Raw genomic sequence first — 18,292 nt, forward strand, 5'->3', positions numbered from 1 at the left:
AATGTTTTAATGTTTTAATGTTTTAATGTTTTAATGTTTTAATGTTTTAATGTTTTAATGTTTTAATGTTTTAATGTTTTAATGTTTTAATGTTTTAATGTTTTAATGTTTTAATGTTTTAATGTTTTAATGTTTTAATGTTTTAATGTTTTAATGTTTTAATGTTTTAATGTTTTAATGTTTTAATGTTTTAATGTTTTAATGTTTAATGTTTTAATGTTTTAATGTTTTAATGTTTAATGTTTTAATGTTTTAATGTTTTAATGTTTTAATGTTTAATGTTTTAATGTTTTAATGTTTTAATGTTTTAATGTTTTAATGTTTTAATGTTTTAATGTTTTAATGTTTAATGTTTTAATGTTTTAATGTTTTAATGTTTTAATGTTTAATGTTTTAATGTTTTAATGTTTTAATGTTTTAATGTTTTAATGTTTTAATGTTTTAATGTTTTAATGTTTTAATGTTTTAATGTTTTAATGTTTTAATGTTTTAATGTTTTAATGTTTTAATGTTTTAATGTTTTAATGTTTTAATGTTTTAATGTTTTAATGTTTTAATGTTTTAATGTTTTAATGTTTTAATGTTTTAATGTTTTAATGTTTTAATGTTTTAATGTTTTAATGTTTTAATGTTTTAATGTTTTAATGTTTTAATGTTTTAATGTTTTAATGTTTACTGTTTTACTGTTTTAATGTTTTAATGTTTTAATGTTTAATGTTTTAATGTTTTAATGTTTTAATGTTTTAATGTTTTAATGTTTTAATGTTTTAATGTTTTAATGTTTTAATGTTTTAATGTTTTAATGTTTTAATGTTTTAATGTTTTAATGTTTTAATGTTTTAATGTTTTAATGTTTTAATGTTTTAATGTTTTAATGTTTTAATGTTTTAATGTTTTAATGTTTTAATGTTTTAATGTTTTAATGTTTTAATGTTTTAATGTTTTAATGTTTTAATGTTTTAATGTTTTAATGTTTTAATGTTTTAATGTTTTAATGTTTTAATGTTTTAATGTTTTAATGTTTTAATGTTTTAATGTTTTAATGTTTTAATGTTTTAATGTTTTAATTTTTAATGTTTTAATGTTTTAATGTTTTAATGTTTTAATGTTTTAATGTTTTAATGTTTTAATGTTTTAATGTTTTAATGTTTTAATGTTTTAATGTTTTAATGTTTTAATGTTTAATGTTTTAATGTTTTAATGTTTTAATGTTTATGTTTTAATGTTTTAATGTTTTAATGTTTTAATGTTTTAATGTTTTAATGTTTTAATGTTTTAATGTTTTAATGTTTTAATGTTTTAATGTTTTAATGTTTTAATGTTTTAATGTTTTAATGTTTTAATGTTTTAATGTTTTAATGTTTTAATGTTTTAATGTTTTAATGTTTTAATGTTTTAATGTTTTAATGTTTTAATGTTTTAATGTTTACTGTTTTAATGTTTTAATGTTTAATGTTTTAATGTTTTAATGCTGTAATGTTTTAATGTTTTAATGTTTTTTTAATGTTTTAATGTTTTAATGTTTTAATGTTTTAATGTTTTAATGTTTTAATGTTTTAATGTTTTAATGTTTTAATGTTTTAATGTTTTAATGTTTTAATGTTTTAATGTTTAATGTTTTAATGTTTTAATGTTTTAATGTTTTAATGTTTTAATGTTTTAATGTTTTAATGTTTTAATGTTTTAATGTTTTAATGTTTTAATGTTTTAATGTTTTAATGTTTTAATGTTTTAATGTTTTAATGTTTTAATGTTTTAATGTTTTAATGTTTTAATGTTTTAATGTTTTAATGTTTTAATGTTTTAATGTTTTAATGTTTTAATGTTTTAATGTTTTAATGTTTTAATGTTTTAATGTTTTAATGTTTTAATGTTTTAATGTTTTAATGTTTTAATGTTTTAATGTTTTAATGTTTTAATGTTTTAATGTTTTAATGTTTTAATGTTTTAATGTTTTAATGTTTTAATGTTTTAATGTTTTAATGTTTTAATGTTTTAATGTTTTAATGTTTTAATGTTTTAATGTTTTAATGTTTAATGTTTTAATGTTTTAATGTTTTAATGTTTTAATGTTTTAATGTTTTAATGTTTTAATGTTTTAATGTTTTAATGTTTTAATGTTTTAATGTTTTAATGTTTTAATGTTTTAATGTTTTAATGTTTTAATGTTTTAATGTTTTAATGTTTTAATGTTTTAATGTTTTAATGTTTAATGTTTTAATGTTTTAATGTTTTAATGTTTTAATGTTTTAATGTTTTAATGTTTTAATGTTTTAATGTTTTAATGTTTTAATGTTTTAATGTTTTAATGTTTTAATGTTTTAATGTTTTAATGTTTTAATGTTTTAATGTTTTAATGTTTTAATGTTTTAATGTTTTAATGTTTTAATGTTTTAATGTTTTAATGTTTTAATGTTTTAATGTTTTAATGTTTTAATGTTTTAATGTTTTAATGTTTTAATGTTTTAATGTTTTAATGTTTTAATGTTTTAATGTTTTAATGTTTTAATGTTTTAATGTTTTAATGTTTTAATGTTTTAATGTTTTAATGTTTTAATGTTTAATGTTTTAATGTTTTAATGTTTTAATGTTTTAATGTTTTAATGTTTAATGTTTTAATGTTTTAATGTTTTAATGTTTTAATGTTTTAATGTTTTAATGTTTTAATGTTTTAATGTTTTAATGTTTTAATGTTTTAATGTTTTAATGTTTTAATGTTTTAATGTTTTAATGTTTTAATGTTTTAATGTTTTAATGTTTTAATGTTTTAATGTTTTAATGTTTTAATGTTTTAATGTTTTAATGTTTTAATGTTTTAATGTTTTAATGTTTTAATGTTTTAATGTTTTAATGTTTTAATGTTTTAATGTTTTAATGTTTTAATGTTTTAATGTTTTAATGTTTTAATGTTTTAATGTTTTAATGTTTTAATGTTTTCAATTCAATTCAATTTATTTTATTAGTAAATAATCAATTAACAATTCCGTATTTCTTATAACCTAATAGAGTTTTGGAGTTCCTTTCAACTATGATTTGACTATAATTCATTTTGATGTAATTGGATATTCTAACAATGGGTTTGGCAAGAGAAGGAAAAATTAAAAAAAAACCTTATAGATTTACTAAGGAAAAGGATAGAAATAGAAAAGCTTAAAACTAAATCACAGTATGTTTTGTCTATTGACGTCGAAAAACTTCGCTGCACAAGGCAGCTTATCCGTTGTAGATGTACTTCATCATCAGCTCACTGAGAGCTTGGAATTGTTCTGCCTTGTTCCGGCAGGCACGGAAGCGCGTGAGCATCTCTCCAGCAAGAGCGAAAAACTCGGGAAGTGTGAAGAGGTCATCTCCGGTGACGTCTGCTTGTCCCGGTGAAGTACCGCTCCCAGAAGCGGCTACTCTAGCGTACGAACCTCCCCAACCGGGAGGGAACGCTGGGTTGGTCGATGGAACCGCTCCGCCGCCAGCTGCTGCAGCGTTCGAGCTCGAAGTCTTCGGAGGTTGGCGGGACGCTGGCGCTTTCTTCCTCCTGTCCTGCTCCTCGAGGTACTTTTTCCGCGCGGCACAGCCACGGAAATTCGCCGTGTGGTTACCACCACAGTTCGCACACTTGACGCGCGCTTTGTGCTGCTGGGGGTTTTCCCCCAGCTGGTCTTTCCGCGGAAGATTGCACCTTTCGGTGAAGTGGGTCTCACCGCACTTTACGCACCGGGGTGGAAGATTGCAATTTCTGGAACCGTGTCCGAATTTCTGACAGCGGTGGCATTGGGCTGCGTCGGCCGGATTCTTCGTATAGAATCGCCACGTCACAAAGAAGCCGTCCAGTGCTTTGATCTGCCGTAGGTCCTGGATTTTGACGGACCCGCGATCGAAGTACAGGAGGTACAAGGTGTACGTACCTGTCACCGTAGTCGATTTTGAGAGCACCTTTATCTCTCGAGGCTTTACCTTGACGCCCGTCAGGTGTTCTTCCAGGTCGGAGATCGGGCGGTCCGGATATCCCTGAAGGACGATCTTCACTGGGACCTTCTCTGCAGGGTCAAATGTAAAGAATTTGAAGTTTCGCAACTTCAACTTCTTCACCACCAAGTCGAAATGCAGCTTCTTGTGCGTAATAACTTGCACTGAAGTTTTACTAATTTTCAGACAATATTGGAGTCCCTCAAGCAACTCGTCAATATCGTCTGCCAACGTTTCCAAAACAAAAATTGGAGGTGGACGTCGTTCCTTCGGAGAGTTGCATTTTTTCTTCTTTTCTTGCTTGCGCGCAAGTTCATCATCATCATCGTCGTCGCCAGCATTGCTGCTGTCACTGTCGGTGTTGTTTTCATCTCCACTCAGCATCTCAAATTCGTTGCTGGTGGGAACGTTGGAAGTGGTTGTTGTCGTAGTGCTGGTGGACTGCTGCTGCTGCTGCTGCCCGGAAGTGCTTCCGGATGCCCGAGTCGATTGTCTCGTCCGTACTGGGGACTCACGTGGACGGTATGACACGTGTAAAAATGAAGGATCGGTGACGTCACCGGGCACGCTCCCGTGCGCGATGGCGGTCGATGCGGCGTTGGTATGTTTACCTTTCTGCACTCTGCCGGTAGATGAACTTCGCGGGTTTTTCGAGGCCGCACTCGAACTGCCTCGGCCACGGCCGGCCCTTGGCATGCTGGAGGAGCAAACTCGCGGGTAATCACAGTTAAATACGGCGTAAAAATCGAAAAGTTTGAAGAGCTCCGAACACTTGACTGTTGCTGGCTGGTGTTGCCAGTCCCGATGTTTTAATGTTTTAATGTTTTAATGTTTTAATGTTTTAATGTTTTAATGTTTTAATGTTTTAATGTTTTAATGTTTTAATGTTTTAATGTTTTAATGTTTTAATGTTTTAATGTTTTAATGTTTTAATGTTTTAATGTTTTAATGTTTTAATGTTTTAATGTTTTAATGTTTTAATGTTTTAATGTTTTAATGTTTTAATGTTTTAATGTTTTAATGTTTTAATGTTTTAATGTTTTAATGTTTTAATGTTTTAATGTTTCAATGTTTTAATGTTTTAATGTTTTAATGTTTTAATGTTTTAATGTTTTAATGTTTTAATGTTTTAATGTTTGAATGTTTAAATGTTTTAATGTTTTAATGTTTTAATGATGTTATGTTTTAATGTTTTAATATTTTAATGTTTTAATGTTTTAAAAATGATAGAATCGCCCTATTTGTTTAATTTTTTTTTATTTTATTGCGATTTTTTGGCTATAGGTTGTGTGTTGATAAATAACAAAACCGTATTTCGCATGATATTTTTCATATTGTTATTTATTTCTTTAGTTTTTTTAAATTTAATTCCTTCTAGGCATTTTTAGATCCATTCTATCTCAACAAGAAACCCAGGAAAAAAGGCACTCAAGTGCCCTGTGCAATCATATCTTTTTGGAATGCTGGCCCGCAATTTTGTGTTGATGGGTGGCAGTGGCACACTCAGGAAAAGGAAAAGACCAAGATTTTCCCTCCCACCCACGCATCCAACCATCCCGGGGAGCATCAAAGTGCCAATAACAGACATCGTTCGGTGCCAAAGTCTGTTTGTTTTCTGCTCTTGGAATGCCCTCATCTCTGCTTTTTTGTTGGCTTATTTGGGCGAAGACAATCGATTTACTGCACAATTTTTACAGATTCGAAATTGCTTTCCAAAATGTACCAATTTTTTCTACCAGGAATATTGGATTATCTACCTTGGGGCGCTTTTTATTTTATTTTCACTCGATTTCCCCATCGCCGTCAACAAATGGTGAGAAAAATCTGCTTTCCCCTCTAAACGAACACGCGGGAGAAAACAAACAATCTCGCGCCCACGCGCCACGACTGGCAACGATTTTCCCGGAAAAACTACCTTCTATCTCTCGATACTTGATCCCTTTGATTCGCGTGAAAAGCTCACGCTCTTTGTCAGAAGGAGAGAGACAGAGGGAGCTTTCGTTCTTCCTCTATTTTATTCCAGTCACTTGCCACTTGCTCTTGGCGGAGAACCAAGTGCAAATTTGCAAATGCCAGGGACGGCGAGGACGCAAAATTTGAATAACTTTTCAATTTGGCCAATAAATTGATTTGATGGAAAAGTTTCCGTTTTGGCAGATGATTTTGTTTGGCGAAAATGAAAGAAGCGCGCCTTCGAGGAAGGAGAAAGTTTTCCGGGGCACGACGTGCTTTGCCGGATCGATGGGTTTTTCGGTGGAAGGTGGGTTGGGGGTGGTGGCGTGAGTGAAAACTTAATTAGAACGAGCAATTTCACGGTGAGTGATGATTGGTGATGGCGGGGTAGGGATAGTTTTCGGTGGAATTCACTTACAGTTTGTGGATGATACCTGCTCAATAAGCTGCTCTATTATTTAATTATAACAAAATTTTCGTTTTAAATTTCACTGTTTTATGGTAATTTTCCTTTCTTAAAAAAAGAATTTCGTTTTTGAGCAATTCCAACCCAAAACAGGATTTTTTCATGTACTTTTTTCTCGACCCTCTCCGATTTCAATGAAACTTTGTATCATGTTATGTTATCCTAGACATATATAAGCCATTTTTGTGTATATGGAGCCAGTTTCACTCGATAATGACATTTAAGAAGGGCGTAAGTGTTATAAATATTTTTGTATTTCGTAATTTAAATATTGCTGTATCTTGAAGCCGTTGCATCGTATCAAAAAGTGGTCAAAAACAAACTTGTAGGAAATTTGACGGGCTTTCCGAAAAAAAAAAAAAAACATTGAAAGAATAAAACACTCCACTTTTATGAGATATTTCGATTTTTAAGTTTAAAAGTCACCGCCCACGATTTTTTTTTCGTTCAATTTTTTTGTGTAAAAATAGCCTAAGATGTTACAAAAAGACTCACGAAAAATGCCGGATGGAGCAACTCACCCAAAAAAATACAAAAATCATTTACTGAAACGGTTTTTTTGAACAGTGCTTTCACCATCAAGATTTTCAAAAACCAAACATGAAAGTCGATTCTCCAGACTATTTTACATAAAAGTCTCCATATTGACCATTGTCCTAAGTCCAATCGTTGTGAAGTTACAGCGGTTTTAAAAATAAAAATGTTGAAAAAATATGTTTTTTTTATGGTTTTTGGCAATTTCTATACGACAGACTTGATTTTTCAGTCTCCAAAATATTTTTACCGGAAAGCTCGTCCAATTTCCCATAAGTTTGTCTTTGACCACATTTCAATTGGATGTATGGGCTTACAGATATAAGTTAGTTACATTGCTCATAACTGAAAATAGATAATTTTTTTTTCAGTGTAGTATAGTAACCTGGATAGTAAATTAGCTTAAAGCATCAAAAAAACGAGTTATTTTGTAAAGTGGTCAAAGACAGTCTTATGGGAAATTGGACAAGATTTAACAGTCTTGTTAAGCCAGAATGATTAATTGATCTTGTTTTTTTTTAACATTTTGAAACACTCTGTAACCCAATAAAAATATAATAAACAAGCCTAACCCGAAAAAATTCGTCTTGACGTATAGCTTGTTTGCTTATTCAGCCTCCTGTGATCAACATTTGATTTTACGTAACTTTTTCCATACAATTTGCCGATGCTCCGGAATCGGTTCCAGAGTGGCCAAAGTGTCAATTAGTTAACGTATAAACCTTCCTTGGGCTTTTACGAACCCAACGCAAAAAAGAGCACCTCGATCCGACGCTCCGTATTAAACTGGTTCGCGTTCGAACAAAACCATCGAAATTTTTTATATATATATATAGATTTTCATCTCTACCTTCAGAAGTAAGTTTATTAAATAAATTAAAAAATAATTTTGACGAAATTTTCATAAATTCATGAGAAAAAACTAGTGCGTCAATCCCGGGAATTCCCGGGACGAAATTTCCGGGATTTTTTTATATTTTGTCCCGGAAATCATGAAATTGAAAAAAAAAATTGTCTGGAATTCAGATTTAGGTTGTGAAAATAGATAACAAAATAACAAGTAGAATACTTAGGCTGGTACAAATTTTTTTCAAAAGTTTTTGTCAACCACACTCCTTCAAATGTTGAGACTATGGCTTGTTATTTCAATTGATTTTTTTTATCGTGTTCTTATTTTATTTGTTGTCGCTTCTTGTTTTGGATTGGATAAAAAACTGTAGTTTATTTAAAATCCAAAGCACAAAAAAATAAAATAAACAAAATCCATTTTTTAACTGTTTAAAAACTGCCATCCTTGTTTAGATTGAAGTGTAGATTATTACAATTGATTTTACTGAGCTTATTCTATGATTTAAGGTTTGAAAATCATTACAAATATATTTAATCAGAACATATATTCTATGACTGTTTCAAAAAATGTCGGGACATCCCTGGATTTCAAAAATATTTTTCCCGTTTCCCGGGAAATTCAAAACCCGGAAAAATTGGACGAACTAGAAAAAAAAAAACAAATTTAAATTGTCTAATTTATTATGTAATTGTACTTTCAAAATAAAATGGTAATCAATTTGTTATTATAGGGGATGAAAACATGATTTAATTTAGAACGCTTTCAAAGAAAAGCTTATAAAATAATCATAAATCTCCAAATTGATAGGTGATTCAAAAAGTGATCTCAGATTTGTAATTATTTATTGCTCCCCCAATAAAATTTCCATCTACTTATATTACTTTTACAAGAATTATGTCCTTTTTTTACATCATACTTAACGTCAAAATCGTCAATCAAAACAGTTTTTATTGAAAAACATCAATATTATAAAATAAACATAAAGAATTCTACACATTTTTTTCTTAACAAACAAAATGCCAAAAAATAATAGAAATTGATTATATAGTGGATAGAAGAATAACTGGAATCATCCCATTTATATATATTATGAGACAACTTGACGATTCTTACATTTTTTTTTTGAAATTAAATATGTCTTTATTGAACTTTCTTATAATAATTACATTTCATTTACATTCTAAGTGGTATGGCTAAATGCTCTTCATCTTTATTGTATTTTTCGTTTTATTATTAACTGTTCACATTCATTTATTTGCTTCAAATTGTTTTACATTTTTGCATTGAATCGAATACATTTGGGTTAAAAAGCAAAAATCACTTAAACAACTAATCCTAACTTAAAACTAAAAAATGTAAATTCATTGAAATATTCAAAATCATTAGAACGAGTAAACTACGAACTGTATTTTAAGATAAATACTCCAAGCGTTCTTACTTGTTCGGCACGAGTTTTGCAACCACGCAGTGTTGTTGTCATCTCGATGAAAATGTTCAGAAGTTCTTGTGGTGAAAACAGGTCACTACTGCCTTCATCCGTTGATGCTGGTTGGTTTTCCCTCGGTTGCTGACTGAAGCCAGGAGGTGTTGTATTCTCTGCAAATTTTTGCCGCTGATTCAACGGCAATGGCTGCAGATTTGGAACCACTCGAACAGATCCTGCTCCTGGTGACGCCAAAGCAGGAAAATCCACGTCCGTGAATGCTGGTGGTGTTTTGCGACGATTTGGTTGGTGCCTCGTCGTCGCTTGCTGCCGATTTTTTACAAACTCAGCACGTTTTGGGCAGCTTCGATTCTTGGTAGAATGGTCGCCGCCGCAATTGAAGCATTTCGCTTCAATGTTCTCGTTGATTGTGTTGCAAGCTTGAGTTTTGTGCTCACCTCCGCAGGTTGCACAACGACTCTTGATGAAACAGTTCCTTCCACCATGCCCAAACTGCAAGCAGTTCGAACATTGTGTCACGTCACGGTGCACTGGTCGATAACGTTCCCAAGTCACGATGATGTTGAAGATTGCCCGAACGGCTTTCAGCTCAGACGGCGTTGTCGATCCTTTCTCGAGATGAACCAGGTACAGTTGATCACGATACTTGATGTCCTTTTTGTGTCTCGTCATCTTGAAGACTTCGATCACGTTCAACTTCAGAGTTTTGAACTCTTCTTTCAGCACACTCACATCCATGTCGTATAGGCCACGGAGGACCTGTTTCATGGGGCGTTTACCTGGATCGTCATGGCTGTAGTAATCAATCTTTGTGTTGTTCAGGAAATCCCGAACGTAGTTGTAATCCTTTCTGGTAGGTAGAAGAATTTTGAGTCCATCAGCACACAGGCGAATGGAAGCTCGTAAAGCACCAGATTTGATAAACCTGGTCAGCCACTTTCGCACCGAATCCGATGACGATGTTTTCACAAAAATGGGTGGCAACTTTTCCCGTCGTTCAAATTCTTCCTTCTCGCTCACGTCCACAGGAAGGGTAGCGAACTGGTTTCCAGACAATTTGTGAGCGTCCTTGCTCAAATTGCCTGGTTTTGCAGGTAGCGCTTCGGCATTCTTCAGCTTCTTCAAATCTGCCGATCTTGCAGGTGAGGACCGCCTCTTTTTCTTGCCGTGAGGCATTTTTGCACTTTTTAAGCACTTGTTTGGTGTTGGAGGGACGCACGTCTGACTCGCTGCTCTGCTGATCGCAGACTATTCTTACATTATTTTCGAGTTCTTATAAGGTTGATAAGAAAAAATGAAAAATTTGGAAAATCGTAAGAAATAACCCCTGGCTCGATTCTTTAGGTAAAAATAGTAACTGTGCAAATTTTGAGCCAAATCGGTTTAGGGTTAGGGGTCGCTTTTCTTTTATAGTTTATAAAAATTGAAAAAATTTATGGGGAAAAGCTAAACTTTCAGAATTCCACCAAAAAGTGGCGTTTAATGAGTCGAATTATTGTCAAGTATGAGATTTTCATGTAAAGTTTTATGACAAACAACTGTGTTGAAGACCGCAAAACGATCCGAGTTAACCCTGACGAGTTATTAATGATTTTAAGAAGACATTTTTGCATGACAAGATTCTTTTAACAAAAATGGGAAATTTCCAAATTTCACAAAATTTCACGGAAATTTCCCAGTTTCATGAATTTTACGCTGTCCGTGATATCGTGAAAAATCATACACCCTCATCATCATCATCTTCACCGTAATCTAACCAACCTTATCGTCACGCAAAAGGCCAATGGTTTGCATCAATTGGTGGGCGGTTTTGGTGGTGATGGCAGCAAAAGCAGGAGCCATCCACTTTTTGCTGATTTGCTTTCCCGGAATTCTCATCGCCACTCGTCGTCAAATTTCGCGCACTCCAAGATCTGCTGATCGAACCACTACACTACACACTCAAACGCAAAATAGAGATCAAGTGGTTTGTGACCTCACCAATAGTGTTGGTATTTTACACGGTAATTGAAAGTTATGCTTTTTTCTAATTTAAATTGTGTTCAGATTTTACAAGAAATTTATTTTACAATTCACAACAGTTTAAAAAATACTTTTTCAAAAATATGTAATTTTTTTTCAGCGTGTACTCAACAACATAGAAAGAAATCGCCCTTTGTCGCACAGTCAGCACAATTCCACCAAATGCCATTATCGGTGACCGAGACAAAGGGCGCATCTCTTCAAAGCTTTCAAGCATTCTGTGTATTTGTGCGTGACTGTGTGTTTGCAATAAGATGGAACAGTTAGAAAAACGTTTTTGGGATACTTTTATAACTTTTGTAAAACTGTAATTTAAAATTATTATTATCTTCTTACAAAATTATGGTAACTTCTGACAAAAATATTTTTGGAGATTTTTTCACTGTTCAAAAATGTCAAATGTGGGCGTACGCCAAGGAGTACTTCGGGAAAATCATAGATGACCAACCGAAGCGAAAATTCACTGATTTTCCCTGAAGCAGCATCGTGAGAAATGCCAGCGACGCAAAAGTGAGTGGAAGTTCTCGAAAGCATTCTGGCAGCAAATTATGCGCGCAAAAAGAAGTCAAAGTTTATCGCTCATCTCAGCAACCCAGCAAAAAAAAAGTCTAGTAACCACGCGTCTCCATGGGTTTCAACTCACCTGGATGTTGAGCTCGAGGTTCTTCCACTGGCAGAAGCGGGTGTACTTGTCACTTTCGAGAAACTTCCGGAACGGTTCGCCCCGCAGGTGGTGGAAGATCTCCTCGATGTACGGCTCGAACAGGTTCACCGGCACCTCGTTCTTCATCAGATACTTTTGCACGTGCGCCACCGCCTCCTTCGAGTATTCCTGTACGGGGAGGTAGAAACAAAAACAGGGAAATTAATATTTGTATGGAACGAATTGTAAATATTTCGATATGTGGGGTACAAAAATCTCATGGGTTGAGCAATTCTCTGAGATTTCGGCCTTACATTTTCTTTTCTATTTTTGTTTAATCTGACTGATTCTTTTTGGATATTTTTCGTGTACCCAAAGAAGTCACATTAATTGTCGTTTGCAGTTTTTCAAAAATTGCTTTATTCAGTCAGAACAATTATTTTCTGTTCGTTATTAGACCGTAATTACATTTGTATGAGAATTTGCATGGAAAGACAAACATTTTTGATATTTATTTTTGGTAATTTAAATTTATCTGTTAAAAAGAAAAACTTAAACAACAGCAACCAAATTGAGAAAATTTGCTAAAACTTTCTCGAGCAAAGTATGGTTCTATCTTGCTCCTGATAAAAATACAAGGTGCTCAAAACTGGTCTTAAATGTAAAAATCACAGGGCTCTTAAGAATTCTTCGGGCTGCTCATACAGAATGGGCATGTGAATATTCGAAAATCTGTATCTTGAGAAGGGATTTTATGATCGATTTGGAGTCTTGGGCAAAATCTTAGGTTGTGATTGCGACTTTTCAGTAAAAAAAATATGTACGGAAATGAATCCCGATTTTTTCATTTGACTTTTTATCAATATAAATTGAATTCCCAAACAAAAAATATAAAATATTGCCAATCTAATTTCTGTAGCAACATTTGAAAAGGGTGAATAAGCATTTTGACAGCTGGAACTATTTTGCAAATTCCGAGACAACAGGTAACTTTTTCACAAAACTCAACCAAAAGCCAGCCTCCCTAGCTACCTTTCAACACTTTGGGTATTGTTAAATTGTTGCCTATCCACCTTTTTTAAATGTTGCTCCAGAATCCAAAAAATCATGTTTTGCTGTAAACCAAATGAGCATACACATTTTTTGATAAAGTGTGTCGTTTACAAGTTTTCAATGAATTCTAGGTGAAAATTTTCAAAATTAGTATATTTTTAAAGCTGAGAAAATTTCCAATATTTGTTTTTGCTTTATGTATAGGACTGCTGGTTACTGAGCAACAGCATAAATTTTGTGAAAAAATAATTGTTCTTTGTCATCATAGTACTCGTTTTTCAACTCGCGAAATCCCGGAAAAGATTGGTTCAAATTTTAATGTAAAAAATAAAAATTTCGAGAAATTTTCTTAATTTTTCAATAATAATTATTTCATAATTTTAAAATCTAGCTTAACATATGAAAATGTCAAAAATGAGTTTTTTAGCTCTTTCAAAAAATTATTCTTGATTATTAAATTTCTAAGCTAGTTTAATTGAACCGAGGAGAAAATTTCACATAAGATTCAGTTTCAAAACATCAAAAATTTATTCAATAGTTTCCGAGATATCGCGAATTGAAAAAAGGGGTGATTGAAAGAACTATTTCTTCACAAAATTAGTATCAGAGCAACTCTCTACGAAATCGGCCGATTTCGACCATTTTAATTTTTTTTTTTTGATTTGACTCAAACTTTGTGGGTGCCTTCCCTATGACCAAATAAGCTATTTTGCGTCATTGGTTCACCCATACAAGTCTCCATACAATATTGGCAGCTGTCCATACAAAAATGGTATGTAAATATTCAAACAGCTGTAACTTTTGAGTGAATTTTCTGATCAATTTGGTGTCTTCGGCAAAGTTGTAGGTATTGTTGAGGACTTTTGAGAAAAAAATAGGCACACGGAAAACAAAATTTGCTGATTTTTTTATCAACTTTTTTTTCACTAAAACTCAATTTCCCAAAATACGTATTTTTTGATTTTCGAGATTTTTTGATATGTTTTAGGGGACAAAAATCCGCAACTTTTGAGCCATAGAGAAACATGGTCAAAAAATCTGACGCCGAGTTATAGTGATTTAAAAAAAAAACGAAGTTTCATGCAAAAACAAGTTTTACATTATTTTTTAATGCAAAATTGAATTTGCAATCGAAAAGTACTCTACAGATTTTTTTGATAAAGGGCTCTGTTTTCAAGATATAGCCACCGAAAGTTTGATTTTAACGAAATATTTGCAGTTTTTCAATTTTTAAAAATAGTGACCATGAGTGACCATTTCTAAAAATATTTTTTTTTTAAAAGTTCAGAAAATTTGCTAGAAAATTGTCTAAGAGACATTGAAGATTGGACCTCAGGTTGCTGAGATAGAGCCGCTTTAAGAAAAAGAAACACGAAAATTGAAGTTTTCTTTATATCACCAAAAAAACACACCATTTTCTAATGACGATATCTCAGCAACTAATGGTCCGATTTTCAATGTTAATACATGAAACATTCGTGAAATTTTCCGATCTTTTCGAAAAAAATATTTTTAAAATTTTTGAATCAAGACTGGCATTTAAAATGGGCGTAATATTCAATGTTTGGCCCTTTTTAAATGTTAGTCTTGATTTAAAAGTTTTCAAAATATTTTTTTCGAAAAGATCGGAAAATTTCACGAATGTTTTATGTATTAACATTGAAAATCGGACCATTAATTGCTGAGATATCGTCATTAGAAAATGGTGGGCTGTTTGGGTGAGACTTAGAAAACTTCAATTTTCATGTTTCTTTTTCTTTAAGCCGCTGTATCTCAGCAACCAGAGGTCCAATCTTCAATGTCTCTTGGACAATTTTATAGCAAATTTTCTGTACTTTTCAAAAAAAATATTTTTAGGAATGGTCACTCATGGTCACTATAAAGCATAGCATAAGCATAGGTGCCCACCCGCAGTTGCTACTCCGTTATTGACCAGGACCTCCAGAAGTTACATCCACGAGCCGTGGAAGATAAGTGGGTGCTATCTTTCCTCGCTTCGCAACTTCTCAAAGGCCCCTATCATGCTGATCAATACCGGCGCCGGCCACGACCAGTGGTAGGGTCACGGGGAAGTGGATGGGAATGTTAGTCCGATACTTGAGTGATAGAGACCGCCCAATCGACTGCTTCTCCGACAAAGTATCACATAAGTTTTGAGGGGGTTAGTAGATGGGTATGAGGTCAGGATTCACGAGTGGCAGTGATGTGACCATGAGCATTTTGTTTATCGGTTGAAATTTTTAAATCTTAGGCAGCCGGCTGCGGAAAGATAGATAATTGATTATTTAAAATGGTTTATTTTTATCGAACGCGTGCCAGCCGAGCATTAGTGCTATGGGCTGGACTTGTCAGTATAATTTTACTGTTTTTACAATTTAGATAACGCGAGCAAATTTCAAAAATAGTAAATAAATGACGCTTTACTCTTCATATAATCGATAGTTTGATGAGTAATTAATAAAACTGAAAGTTGGAATAAATTTTAACGATCATTTACGACGAAAATTATCGCGAAAAATCCGGACTGTGTGTCCCAAGAAGCACTGCACTTGAAGGCATTATTCAATTATTATGACCAATCACCCCATGCACACAAACAGCGACACAAAAGAGACGAAAATTATCGCGAAAAAACAAGACTGCGCGTCCCCAGAAGCACTGCACTTATCGAATGGTCACTCATGGTCACTATTTTTAAAAATTGAAAAACTGCAAATATTTCGCTATAATCAAACTTTCTGTGGCTATATCTTGAAAACGGAGCCCTTTATCAAAAAATCTGTAGAGTACTTTTCGATTGCAAATTCAATTTCGCATTAAAAAATAATGTCAAACTTGTTTTTGCATGAAACTTCGATTTTTTCCAAAAATCACTATTTTTTCAAAAATTCATAACTTGGCGTCAGATTTTTTGACCATGTTTCTCTATGGCTCAAAAGTTGCGGATTTTTGTCCCCTAAAACATATCAAAAAATCTCGAAAATCAAAAAATACGTATTTTGGGAAATTGAGTTTTAGTGAAAAAAAAGTTGATATAAAAATATGCAAATTTTTTTTTCCGTGTACCTATTTTTTTCTCAAAAGTCCTCAACAATACCTACAACTTTGCCGAAGACACCAAATTGATCAGAAAATTCACTCAAAAGTTACAGCTGTTTGAATATTTACATACCATTTTTGTATGGACAGCTGCCAAAATTGTATGGAGACTTGTATGGGTGAACCAATGACACAAAAAAGCATATTTGGTCATAGGGAAGGCCCCCACAAAGTTTGAGCTAAATCAAAAAATACTAATAAAATCCATTTCCAGTTTTGGTAGAGAATTGCTCACTATCCTCAACTCAAGCGCAAAAGAGAAATTTTTTAGTCTCCATTTTTTGAGAATTATATATACATATTTTAGTAGTTCAACTTTTAGTGATAAAAAGCCATTTAAAAAAAATGTTTTTCATTGTACCAAATTTTTGAAGTCTCAATCCTTAAAACTACAGCCTTGCAGAATACATCAAATCGAAAAAACCAGTGTTTCATTTGAATAAAAAGGTTTTAAGATTTTTGGCAAAGTTGGATGAGGACTTCAACGAAAAATAAAAAGATTTGTAGAAAAAATTATTGCTGGCTTTTGAATTTCCTTTTTTCCCAAAAAAATATTTAAAAAAAAACTTTTATATTTTAGTAAATATTCTAGAGTTTGTCCCCTCCCCCGAAAGCCATCTTTTCAGAAAATTCCAGATTAGGTAAAAAATCTTTGACCAAGCTTTTGTTTTCAAATTTTTTGAATCAATTATAGCCAATTGTTAACCTTTTTTGGAAATAACGGCAGTTTTTTATTTAAAAAAAAGTATCCAAGTCTGCCTACTTTTGGAAATAATATTAATTAAAAGCTGAAAGAGATTCTCACAATCTGAACTTTTCAAATGTTTTGAGTAATTGGCCCATTTCAAATGTTTGATGAGTCTTTACCCCAAATATGAGCAGATTTGCGCAACTAGATATCATGAAACCCGGTTTTCAAATGTGTATTATTCATATTGAAATATCTCAGCCAAATTTCTAAATTTGAATTCCAAAAATTTTTATTTTAATAGCTTAAAAAACAAAGTTAAGAAACATTCAATTGTAACTCTAACCATTTACCATTTGTAACCATTATTCTTTTTTTTTCGTTTTAGAAAACGTTAATTTTTACTCAAACAAAATTACACACTCAACGTAAATCACAATTTTTCCATACGTATCACTATCATTTCCCTTTTTTACATCCCTCATAAAGATAAAAGCCGATTTCAGCTTCAGATTATGCCAAGATAGTGCACGTGTGACCTTTTCTCCAACCCCGAGCCACGTTTCATGCGAAAAGTGAAAACAAAAAAATACAAACATCCAACATCGTACTCACGTGTGTGTGCGAGAGCATTTCTTTCATTATAAAATTGTCGTAAATGTCCCTGGCCTGTTTCCGCCGCTCGTCGTGGCACTCTGTCTTTTCGTAGGCTTTGATCTGGAAAATGAGAGAGAAGAAAAGAGAAAAGTTGTTAGCAAACAAAAAAAGAGAAGGTAAGTTTTGCCGGAAAATTGCAACGTGACTGCCCGTTTGAAGTACGAAAGTTTACGCTCGAGTGACGTAAAACGTAATTTATCCGTTTTCCTCTCTCTGTGTGTGTGAGTGCGAGTTGTTGTTGGCGATTAGAACGATTCACCTTTTGAGGAGATGGTTTAAGTCATGATAAGTAAACTCAAAGTGCCCCTAGATAAAGTGAGAGCTATTTTTGGCATTACTGACGTCAGATATATAAATAAAGCCTTTCTTCCATAAAATTATTGTCTAAAGAAAGAAACTTTTCTCCCCTTTTCCAAGTGATAACAATTCACTTCCGATTGGTGCCGTGCCGTTGAACAAAAAAGAGAGCAATTCCTTCCGGCAATCAAAATGGCGCACACAAAAACGGAAGCAAAAAGCTGAATAAAGTAAGAACTGATTGAGGTAAGAGCGAGCTATAATTCACCACGCCATTGCCGAAAAAGAATAGGGAAAGAAAGCAGCAGAAAAAACAAACACAAAAAAAGAACTGAAAAAAGAATATAAGATCTGAGAAAAGTGGTTTGAAAATTGTCTTGGCACAGAACCGCGGAGAATGATAATTTCTCACGTTATAGTCGTGATGGGCCAAGAGATGTTAAGCTTGGAGATGAAAGTGTGCGTCATATTCGGGAACACTCGAAAAAAGGGCACTGAAAGTTGGCTATCTGTTTCCATTGATTGTTAATGATTAAAAAAATCCTTCTTATTGTATAAAGCCATTCTTCAATTTAAGTGTTTGTTAGATAAATTTTTTTATCAATCAAAACATGAAGCTAATCTAA

General features: G+C 32.4%; 1 protein-coding gene across 7 annotated transcripts in view; it reads right to left on the reverse strand.

Annotated features, from left to right (window-relative positions):
* Positions 1-18,292, reverse strand: part of LOC120415167 (G protein-coupled receptor kinase 1) — a 265,002-nt gene that overhangs the window by 68,628 nt on the left and 178,082 nt on the right. For all 7 annotated transcript variants that reach the window (XM_039576611.2, XM_039576609.2, XM_039576607.2 and 4 more), the window contains 2 exons: positions 17,328-17,429; positions 11,873-12,061 (listed from right to left, as the gene is read on the reverse strand). In XM_039576611.2, the coding sequence (XP_039432545.1) occupies positions 11,873-12,061; positions 17,328-17,429 (291 nt within the window). The remainder of the gene's footprint in view (positions 1-11,872; positions 12,062-17,327; positions 17,430-18,292) is intronic.

This window comes from Culex pipiens, chromosome 2, assembly GCF_016801865.2.
Source record: "Culex pipiens pallens isolate TS chromosome 2, TS_CPP_V2, whole genome shotgun sequence".
NCBI lineage: Eukaryota > Metazoa > Arthropoda > Insecta > Diptera > Culicidae > Culex > Culex pipiens.